At 36.5% G+C, this 12,043-nt stretch overlaps 1 protein-coding gene across 1 annotated transcript; it reads right to left on the bottom strand.

Moving 5' to 3' along the window:
- Positions 1–6,210: 6,210 nt before the first annotated feature.
- Positions 6,211–9,888, bottom strand: LOC122305193. The gene is made up of 5 exons (XM_043117585.1): positions 9,268–9,888; positions 7,632–9,198; positions 7,331–7,526; positions 7,113–7,200; positions 6,211–7,008 (listed from the first exon to the last, which is right to left on the bottom strand). The coding sequence occupies exons 1-5, from the start codon at positions 9,886–9,888 to the stop codon at positions 6,211–6,213; spliced, it is 3,270 nt and encodes a 1,089-aa protein (XP_042973519.1).
- Between the last annotated feature and the right edge of the window lie 2,155 nt (positions 9,889–12,043).

The raw sequence follows: 12,043 nt of genomic DNA, 5'->3' as shown, positions 1-12,043 counted from the left end.
CCCACCATTTATTTTTCCCAACACTCAAGGTAGGAAAAACTCACCATGTACGTGGGTTGGCTCTAATATGAACCAGAAACTTGTAGAGATTCATCTAATTAGAAATTGTCTCCAACAATTATTGCATACTAAATAGCAGCATTTTTCAAAACTAGTTGGTCTTTTTCCTAGCAGCGTTTATAACAGAAAAATTGTAAGTAAAGCCATACAATATCTGAAAACCAAAACCCATTTGCAACTTATAAATGCTGAGTATATCAGTTTGGGCTGAACCCAAAAATATATGGTGCCTCTAAAATATATTTAGAAGTGTGTGTCTGTAGGGTTGCAAGTAAATTTTTCAAGTGTGATAAATAATCTCAAGTCATACATGTTATTAATATAGACTTGTAATTACACTTAAGAGTATATATTGACAACTATTAATGGTCAAATAGAGCATAAAAGCAGACCCATACAAACATATATGCAACCTGCACACCTTTATACTCTAAATAAGTTACCACAGACAGCTCTAACACTCCCATCTCAGCATTACACAACCCAGAAAAAATCCGAACAAGGCAGCATATTTGTATACAAGTTACCCACCATTTATTTTTCCCAACACAAGAAATATTGAAAAAACTCACCATATTGGTGGGTTAATATAACATGAAAAGAAACATACAAATATTCATCTAAATAGAAATTGTCTCCAACAATTTATGCATACTAAATTCTCCATTTTTCTAATCTGGTTTGGTCTTTTTCTTGTGTGTGTTTATAACAAAAAATATATATTTCATTGCCTTACAAGTCTGAAATTATCAGTTTGGTAACAACCCAAAAAAAGCTACAACAAACATATATATATTCGTGTGCCAATGTAGAGTTGCAAGTAAATTTTTGTGATGAAGAATACTTAATCTCAAGTCATACATTTGAGTAATACTTGAGACTTGTAATTACAGTTAGAATATATATTGACAACTATTAACAACAAATTGCATAAAAATAGACCCATACAAACATTCCCTTCAGACTTGACTGTAATCATCACCCACATACAGCTCTAACATATTCATTTCAGCAGTATGGGTGTATAAGAAAAAGTGCTCCAATACTGCATATTTGTATACAAACTTAACCACCATATATGCAGAACCCAATACAAAACTTTAAAATGCTCATAAGATTGCTGGGTTAATATAATATGAACCGAAACAGCGAATTTCATCTAATTATAAATGCTCTCCAACAAAATGCCAATACTAAATTCTCCATTTTTCAAAACTAGGTGATCTTTTTCCTTTGTGCGTTTATAACAGGACTGAAACAGGAAAAAAAAACCCCGGGATGGCTTGGAAATTCTATTTATGTCAGTTTACGTAAGAACCCAAAAAATAGTTGCTGAACCTAAAATATTTTGCTAAAGTGTGCGCTGTAGAGTTGCAAGTAAGTTTGAAAAGTTGTGTTATATATTCTCATTACATCCTGAGAATGAGATTGGACTTGTAATTACAGTTAGAGTATATATTGACAATTATTAACAACAAAATGCATAAAACCAGTACCCATACCAAACTATTCCAACATGCTTGAACCTGTAATCATCACCCACATACAGCCCCCCCAATGCCAAATGTCTGGTTCTAATCCTCATTTCTAAGCAAAGTCTCATCTAGACCCACAAGTATGATGGAGAAAATGTTTGAGAAAATACAATCTACTGCAATCTTTTTCGAATACAATTTACTATCTAAACTTGATCCAAAAACCATACACTATGGGTATATGCAAGGACATATTCCAGCTTAAAAACAACAACCAATTGGTTAACTCCCAATTGTGCATATAGTGTATCATATTCAAAAACATTAAAAATTAACTCATCTAACTAGATCATCATATGATTATTCTGCTCCTGATATAGTATTCATTCACTTAATGTAACCCCAAGATGAAAAGATGTACTTTTCATTTAATACTCTAGCCTGGAAGTTGGAGATACATATCTTTAAGACTATGCCTTAGGCAAATGCTATATGTTTTAAAGACCAATAAAGAAGCTTTGCTTTAAGCCATAACCTAGGGGTGATCCTTTTCACCATGCACTCAGCCCCTTGGGTCTTTTTGGTGACTCAACAATTCTTGTTCTATTCCTTTAAATAGAGAAGAATAGTTGATATCATTGTTCTATTCGATGGTATTTATCCTTTACTGTTTACATTCTTTGTAGGATTGATTATTTTAATTAAATGTTAGGGATGCATAGTAGATGTTCCCTCTCCCCTCTAATTTTCCAACAACATTCATCCAAAATTTTGTATGGAGTGATGAGCTATCTCTAGCTAACTTTAGAATAATATGTTGCTTTTGCATGCAATGGTGAATCCAGGAGAAATTTTAGGTAATGTCATTATTCAATGTTGTCACACCATTGCCCTTATCAACCTCAACCATCTCCTCAAACTCTTAAAAGTCATCCAAATCATTGCTAGCATATTGAAAATAACTGAAAAATTAGGCTTAATCTTAATCACCAACCTTTAATTAGCATCAGAACTGGAAAATTGGACGTGAAAGAAAATGGTCACCCACAAAACATCCAAGTGTGCATCTAGTTTGCATGTCCAACTGCTCCATCAAAATGGCTATTCCTAAATTAAATGAACAACCATTTAAGGCCTGTTAGTATATCAGAAAATTTAATGTTAATATAGAGAACAAAAAATATGAAACATAGAAGGCACAACGTCCACCTAAATGAAAGTATGAGAAGGGATCTTGCAATTACATAACTTCTTTCTAGTAAAATCTCCTGCACGGATAATAAATACCTGCATTCTTAATGGGTGTTTATGGTGCTTCAAAGCATTTTCAGCCCACATTTTCCAGAAAACAACTTACACAAGTAATCCCCCCACTGCCCAAATGCCTCATTTCTCAAAACCTCACATTCTTTATATATATATATATAAGTTTTCATTTATAGTTTGGCCACCCACCATCTCCCACTACAAAAAATATCCCCAAAATACTCAAAAAATCCATGAAGTTGATTTCTTGGTCCTCACTAAGTCTCTCCACAAGACTGGAGAGACTCGGTGTTGCCATGAAAGTTCTGAAAAAAGCTTTGCAACATCTGATCAGTAGCATTTTGCCTCTCACGAAGAGCTTGCATTTCACACATCACTTGATCAAGCTTCGTCTTGTAATTCTCAGCATCTATCTTATGTTTTTCAATTAAAGCAAGATACTCTCTTTCTTTTTGGGTGTTCCGTTGTCTTGTTGACTCCGGGATGACCATCTCTCCTAGCCCCCTTGCGTATCCTGGTCTATGCCCAAGCACCTCTCTAAATACAATTGATGCTGCTTCATCGTTGCGTTGCTCGGGCTCTAGACTATCCATCTTGCTGACCATCTCATTCTACACATGATACATTTTAAGATGAGCGGTGTTAAATCGTGCTATGAAAGGTGAATAGGACACACTCAAATATAATTTTAGAAACCATCCTTGAATGCAACAAACAACTTCAAGAAATATCGTACTTACATAAGTGTTTTCAGTTACTGATGTGACAAATTTCCCATTCTTCTTTGACCAGTGAGACTCCTTATAGAACAACACCAAATTCGTAGTAGTAGCCCGCTACAAATGTGTGTAATTGTACAGGTAATTATTCAAGTAGAAACATTGAATAATTAACATATTTATTCAAATGGAATGACCAATTTTATAGAAAAACCCCCATGGTCAAACCATACAAACACGTGATCCAAAACCTCTAAAGACCTTCATACCTTGCGATCCAAATGAGTAGACATGTACATTTCTTAACAATAACGGTGTAATTCATATCGCGTCTTTGAGTAGAGCAATACCACCTCTACTCAATAAAAGGTGTTCATTTATATTTATATATACCACCTCTATTCATCAATATGCATCATCATTCTCGTCTGATATCTTCTTTCATTTCATATAAACTGTCCTTTTAACCAATTATTATCTCGTACACTAACTACGTTGCATCAACCTCTATTTTACAACATTCTAATTATTTCAATTAACACAATTGTATCTACTGTTAGAGGGATTAATGATACCAACTATTTTTATTTTTTCAGGAAACAACCATTTAATGTGTTATCAACTTGATGGACATGCCTCAACATGACTCTTCATATGTTCCACTCCCTTACAAACATATATATAAATTAGTGGCCATGCAGCAAATGGGTTATGCGCAATGTTATAGAACTACCTGTATTATGCATATACATGACTAGGCTGAAATCAATTGAAAGACTATACCTTCTCCTCCACTAGCCTAACAAACGATTTGCGGTCTGCCGTGTGGTTAATGGTTAGGGCTTTCCTATTCTCCCGATTTTGTCTTGCAATTCTCTGAATTAAGTAGCACCCAAAATTAGCGTTTGAAAATTGCTTAATAAACACAGTTAGGATAGACTCATTAAATCCTACCAAATTGTTATTAATTTAACTAATATATACCTTGAATTCCTCACTTCCCCACCTCTCACACAGCTTAACCCAGACTTACAAGTCAACCATGGTACTGCCAGCAGCCAATGCTTCCTCGTGACTACCGTACGATTCATACTTTTTGTGTAATTCATGGTGGAATGCATTGAACAGCTTACGCAACTGCTTCCTAACGGTCAATCTATGATTCTCCCGATCCCATTCTAATGCGAAGTCACCCTGCATGGATGAACATCCAAGGTTAACACAAACCATATAATTGTGTACACCCACTAACATGATCTCAAAATAAATTTCGATATCTTACTCTCACACGGTCGATCAACTCATCCTTTTGTGCCTGCAGCACATTAGTCCATCTCGTATAGCTCATGTCGCAATGCTGTTTTATGATTTGTGTTACTCGTGCCGTGAACATCGCTGCGTTTGAACAACACGGTGCTGTTTCACCGTCATTAATCTTCAAAATCACGGGGCCATACTTCCACAATTTCTCAAACTCAATACACTTAGCTGGCCCACGTCTCTGTATGGGCTGTTCTTGGTTTGTTGTGGGCATCGTGGGGGCAGTCAAATCTGTATTTCAGCATAACAAAAACTTACTATCAGTCTTCAAATAACAACTTTTGTTATTTACACATAAATGAGTAATGTATTGATAAAAGAACAAGAAAAATGATTGTACCTTGTGTGTCTCCATTAGGTGGGGGCTCTCTTAAGGGTGAGGGTTCTCTAATCGTCTCTGGTGGGGGTTCTCTAATTGGCCCAGGTGGGGGCATTGGATTGGAACATGGAGGCTCCCATGGTTGATTAGGAGGCTGCATTGAGTCATCTGAGCCTGACTGATCTGGTTCTGAATGACTGTGGTATGAAGCGATGCGAGTTCCTCGTGGTCCACGCACTCTACTATGGTAAGGTACAAAACGTCTGGCACGAATACCTCGTCTATACCCTCTTCCTCGAGCACTTTCTCCCATCGCGTCACCTGCATTTGTACAAAAAACCATTTGAGTTACAAGTATTTATCATGAAATTATAATAAATCATGCCACAAACATATATGCAAAAACACAACTCTAATACCCAATTATTAGAACCAAGATTAGATATTGCAGATAATTGATAGTTTTTTTTTTTTCAATACACCCATATAGCAATCTCTTTATTATTCTAACATTATCGAAAAATGATGCATTCCCAGTAGCCAATGGGTTTTATAGTTTTGCCACAAGTTAGATTGCAATAAGAATAGCATGCTATGCAACATTCTAGCTCAAATACGTGAAATATTAATCTAATTAATCGTCAAAACCATACTTTGTCAAAAACTTGTTAATGGTAACTCCTAATATGTTGCACTTCTGTCCACAAGCATTTGATGAGTTTTAACAAAACTTTTTCCGGCTAACTTGTCAAATGTTTCCAACCAATGTGTGAGTCTATATGAATAAATAGACTGACCAATTTGGAACTGGAATTAGCTATCATTACAACTATATTCATAATGGGGCCATTCAGGATCTATAACTTTTTAAAAAAATTCATGATTAAGAAATGCTGCAAAATACTTGATCCAACTTGGTCTATACAAACTAACTGTAGCACTTTGTTGAAATGAACATACATGTATTTCTTTGTTATATATATTGTCCACATACTTGTTTTTATAAAGATAAATGATGGAGTGGAAGGGCATCAACAAATGGGCTGCTTGTCTAAGATGACCTAGACTCGTCGTCTATGGATAAGTCCTTCTCATCTGAATATTCCCCATCATCAGACGCATAGCCTGAACCAGAAGCAGTCATGCCATCGTCAATGAAGTCTGCTACACGCATGTTTTGCCCAGCCGGACTGGTCACTTCTTGTGCATCAATGACCATAGGTTCTACGTCATTCCTATTCAATGGAATAAACATTGGACATGCATCACACGACAATGGTGCATAATCACATGATGCCTCATTTTCTTGATAGACATCATCATCACTTGATGATCCATCAAGTTCTCCTAACACCCTCGGCACTAGTGGAATGTCATATACATTCTTATTCATGTACTTCTGCACCACAAACCATCTCCCTTTCGCCCTTATATCTCTAATGTATAAACACTGTGAAGCCTGGCATGCCAACACAAATGGTTCATCATTATACCAAGTCCTGTCCATATTGATACTGTACATATGGTTATCAACTCGAACCCCTCGTCTTGTATCACCAATGTCAAACCAATCACACATGAACAAGTACACTTGACGTCTTCCCATGTAGTGTAACTCTACTATATCATTAATAACACCATAGAAGTCAACATTATTAGTACTTTCGTCCTCAATTACAAACACCCCTGAATTTTGTGTCTGCCGTCGAAATTCACGTTCTTTCGTATGGAACCTTTTGCCATTTATAATGCACGCAGCATAGGATGCAACCCACCGTTCAGGCCCGCAACCTAACGCATACAAATCAGCGTTTACATCAAGTGGGTTAGTTATACGCTGCTCCTGAACCTACAACAATATCGTAAAAAAGTCATTACCATTAAAGTTTCTCGAACAATGTAGCTAATAAATGCTCGAGTACATCTAACATGGGAGTCAGCAATCTAACTTACTCGTTTCTTCAACCAAGTTGGAAACTCAGTTTGATGTGTTCTATCGATAGAATTTGGGCTATGTACTTTACATTTTTCATAGTGCTTCCTGCATTTTGTATATGCAAAATTGTGCAACAATATACGTAAGATACTTCATTAGGACATACAACAAAAATGGGTATGCTCCCATAAAATCGTAAAAGAAAGTTTGAAATTCATAGATAATGGATGCTTACTCTAGGTAGGGTCCAATCTCAGCGCAGTTGTTGAGGACGTACCAGGTTGCTTCCTTTAGGAGTTTATCTGATAATTGAAAGTTAGAAGCTATACCCATGGGATGAACTTTCTGGTTGAAAATTTTGAATCCATCTATATTCTCAAGATCTCCACCATCAATGTTGCGGTCTGTTCGAGTAAACTTTGTCTCAATATCTTAGAGATACATTGAGCAAAAAGTCAAGCATTTGATGTGAATGTAGGCTTCAGCTATTGAGCCTTCTGGGCGAGCTTTATTCTTAACATACCTCTTGAACTTGCCAAGATACCTCTCAAATGGATACATCCACCTGTATTGTACTAGACCCCCAAGTATGGCCTCACGGGGTAAGTGGACAACTAGGTGGACCATGACATCAAAAAACGATGGAGGAAATATCATCTCCAATTTGCATAGAATTGTGACGATATCAGTTTGGAGCTGGGTAAGTCGGTTAACATCCAAGGTTCGGGCACACAACTCCTTAAACAACGTGCTCAGTTCAGTTAAAGTCAATGCGATATCAGTTCGTAAGAACCCCCCCACGGCAATAAGAAGTAGTCTTTGCATGAAAACACGACAATCATGGCTTTTCAACCCTGAGATTTTGCAATCACGTACTGAAACACAATGCGAGATGTTCGAAGCAAATCCATCTGGAAATTTCACATCGGCCAACCATTCACAAAATTTCCTCTTCTCATCACCGTGTAATGTGTACAATGCATGTGGCATTGTAATACATTTATCTTCATGCTTTAAATGTAATTCTTTTCTGAAGCGCAAGATCTCTAGGTCATGTCGAGAATTGATATTATCCTTATTTTTACCAGGGATGTTCATCAAAGTACATAATATGTTATCAAATATATTCTTTTCAATATGCATGACATCTAGATTATGGCGAAGCCACAGGGTTACCCAATATGGTAACTTGAAGAAAATGCTATATTTTGTCCAGTTCAACTCTTCAGTAGTGCGCTTCCTCTTTCGACGAGATTTACCAAATTGCACTTCCCCAAGCATCTGTAGTTGAGTTACAATATCAGCACCATCTAAAATCCTTGGTGGTGGGCGATGATCTTCTTTACCATTGAACAAATATTTTCTCAATCTCCACATGTGATTTAGTGGCAAAAAACAACGGTGTCCCATATAACAAAATTTTAGTCCATACGTCAACCAATTGGAATCGGTGCCTTCGTTACAAGATGGACATGCCAATTTTCCCTTTGTTGACCAACCAGAAAGATTCCCATACGCTGGAAAGTCATTGATTGTCCACAATAAAGCAGCGTGCAACACGAACATTTCCTTTATGGAGGCATCATACGTAGGTATCCCATGTTCCCAAAATTCAAGCAGTTCATCAACTAACAGTTGCAAGTAAACATCAATGTCATTACCTGGAGATTTTGGCCTTGGAATAATGAGAGACGTCATGAAGAATTGGTCCTTCATGCACAACCACGGCGGCAAGTTATAAGGAACCAAGATTACTGGCCAAATGCTATATGGTTTAGCCATATTATTGAAGGGATTGAAACCGTCACTTGCCATCCTAAGCCTAACATTGCGAGCATCATGTGCGAACCAACTATGTTCGTCATCAAATCTCTTCCACGACTCTGAGTCTGCAGGATGTCTCATAGTAGCCTCATTGGTTGGCCGATGCTCTTTATGCCATCTCATATCACATGCTATTTCCTTAGACATGAAGAGACGTTGCAATCTTGACTTCAAAGGAAAATGCCGCAACACTTTCCTTGGTATAAGACGTGCCCTGTGTGTATTAGGCATCCACCTTGAAGCCTTATAAATAGGATATTCATCAAGATCAGCATTTTCCTTCCAGAATAAGATGCAGTCATTAGGGCATGCATGAATTTTTTGGTAATTGAAACCCAAACCCCTAACCAATGACCTTGACTCCGCATATGAATTTGGTAATTCAGCATCAGGAAATGCGGATTGCAATAGGTTAAGTAGCATATCAAAGGACTTTATTGACCACCCACCAACTGTCTTAATGTGTAACAACTTCACAATAAATGACAGTTTTGAGGACTTTGTACAACCAGCAAAAAGTGGACGGTGGGCATCCTCTAGTAACTGATCAAAAGACGAACTTGGAGACGGATCTGGTATTGATCCACCAGTTGGCAATGGATTGTGATGATCTTGGGGAACATCAATGAATGTGCCTGCCCGAACGTCATCTAACATATGGTCCATGGCATCAATGTACTCGTCAGCATAATCAGCACCACCATCATCGTCGTCATCATTGAAACTTGTTGTTTCCTCCTCTCCATGAAAGATCCACTGGGTATAATTTGGATTGATCCCTTTAATGAACAAGTGAGTCTCCACATCAAATATAGGTAAGAATATCATATTTCTGCATGAACGACAAGGACACCGAATGCGATCACTTCCCCGAGAATGGTTTCGTGCAAAGGTAAGGAAAGTGTTAACCCCATCTGCATATGCAGGCAATCGAAATCTATCGGTCAAGTTCATCCAACTTTTGTCCATCTAAAATTTGTGGAAAAAAACAATATATTAGTTATGAGGATAAGATGCATCAATTTAGCTATGGAGTGGAGAGGGGGTGAAGAATTTGAGAAAGTGTACTGGTGACCAAAATGGTTTAGCTCAGTCGAAGCAACAGATAGTGGAGCTCAAGAGAAAATGGAGAGACCGATACTAACCAGGGTTGTCGTCTATGCAGATCATTGTGGAATGATGAAGGTAGTGTTGAACAGATTATTATGTTTAAGCCAGGAGTATTGAAGTGCTGCAGAATATGTTATCATGTTAAACATAGTACCATATGTGATATTTGTTAGTATAGGGTAAACTAGTGCCTATAAAGATGCTAACTAGATGGTCCACCTACACAATAGTTGGAACCATTTTGAAGGTTATAGAATCATGTATTTGGTGTAATTAAATAGTATAATGAATTGCGTAGTACTCATATGAACTGCAATTATAAACGACAACGTTTGGGGAGTAAGATATGGTCGTGGGAAGGAAGGAAGTGTCTCTCGATGTGGATGCTTGTTTAATGGAATGACGATTAAGGACTTTTGATTCATCAAAATTTTTAATGAATATGTTTTCATGGACATCAGACGGGGGTGTAGGAAGGGTTACCAAAGCGTACAATTAATAGAGGGGGGAGGGTTGTTCTCTATATTCATATGTACTCATCATTGAAACTTAAAAAAAAAACAGCAATATGGTGATATATATTCCCGAATTAAAATCGTTGCTATTGGACCTATAAACCAACACGAGAATTTGCATTATGACCTTCTGAAATTACCTTGACTCCTAAGTTTACATGTATATACTCTAAATGGAACTTCACTAAACATTAATTCTCATCACAAAACAAATTTCTGAAATGGTTAGAATGAGAATGAAATACTCATTCTAACCATAGACCAATAAGGGCATATTTATGCGTAAACCTATGCTTGAAAACCAACCAAACTGAAATTGACATGATGCAAACTATGAAACATTAACACATGATACAAACGTACGCTTTACATTCTTTCTGGCAATGTATTAACTTGAATATTACCACAAATATCAGCAAACATTATCAATGTTCGATCAATACCATTGGTACATCGTAGCATTATGTGTACCCCTTGGGTATATAAAACTTAGTAATACAAAGTATGGCCAAAACAACATCGGTAAATTATTTTTTTCTACGAATCTTGGCCAAACATATATTTTAAAACTAAGTCTTTACTTAAAAGTAGCATATATATATGTAAAGAAAGCCATGCTACAACAACTATGTTTGGCCAAGACGAGCAAAGCACAATTGAATCACACAAATGCGATTTGTTACTCAAAGATAAACAACATATGAAGCGCAATAAAATAGCTGTAATAGGTTTATGTATAAAGTAATTACCTCAAAAGGGCCCACGCTACCAAGATAATAAGAAGACTCTTGCACAGAAAGGTTGAAATCTTGGTCTTGTCAAATCACAAATTTGCCTAATTATGCACACATTATCATTTGTTTATTACATTGATAAATGTAAGAAATAATCAAAAAAGAAAGAAAATGCCATGATATATTTCAAACCCTCAAACTCTTCAGCTAATGTTTATTTCTAAGTATTTAGAGCACCATAACACCCACATTACCAAAAAGAAGCTCCTATCTTATTTATAGAGTATGGCAAAATTCACTTTTTTGGCACAAACTCCTGTTTTCCCACATGCAAGTAAAGAGACACTTATTTGGTTTGCCCATGCAAACATACCACGATTAGGAACTTACATACATTAAGTTCGAAAAACAGGACCATAAATCACCAGTAATGAGATGGAGAAAGGAACATTCTTTAATTACTTGGCAAAAGACATATAATGCAAGTGATATTGCATTATATATTCTTTTCTAGCAATTACCATGCATCTTATGATGATATTTCTTGTGTGCCTATTAACAATAAATGTCCCTACATGTTCCTATGGCAGAAATAGTTGGAATTGGTGATATCAAATAAGTTAATGTACTTTTCAGTCTGCACAATACGCATATTTTACAAATGGCCTTAATAAGCTATTGCAAATGCAATTCTGTACACAACAAAAATATAATCGATAGAAAAGAGCCGATTTATTATAGTGATAATGGAAATGTATGGATCAC

This window comes from Carya illinoinensis, chromosome 1, assembly GCF_018687715.1.
Source record: "Carya illinoinensis cultivar Pawnee chromosome 1, C.illinoinensisPawnee_v1, whole genome shotgun sequence".
NCBI classification, from domain to species: Eukaryota; Viridiplantae; Streptophyta; class Magnoliopsida; order Fagales; family Juglandaceae; genus Carya; species Carya illinoinensis.
This window is presented reverse-complemented; position numbering and strand designations above follow the sequence as displayed.

Excerpts from the sequence above, each read along its gene's own strand:
- LOC122305193 (XM_043117585.1), bottom strand. The coding sequence starts at position 9,888 with ATGGACAAAAGTTGGATGAACTTGACCGATAGATTTCGATTGCCTGCA. Across the intron at positions 9,199-9,267 it reads ATGCGGAGTCAAGGTCATTG|GAAAATGCTGATCTTGATGA; the intron begins GTTAGGGGTTTG and ends TTATTCTGGAAG. Across the intron at positions 7,201-7,330 it reads GAGATTGGACCCTACCTAGA|GAAGCACTATGAAAAATGTA; the intron begins GTAAGCATCCAT and ends TACAAAATGCAG.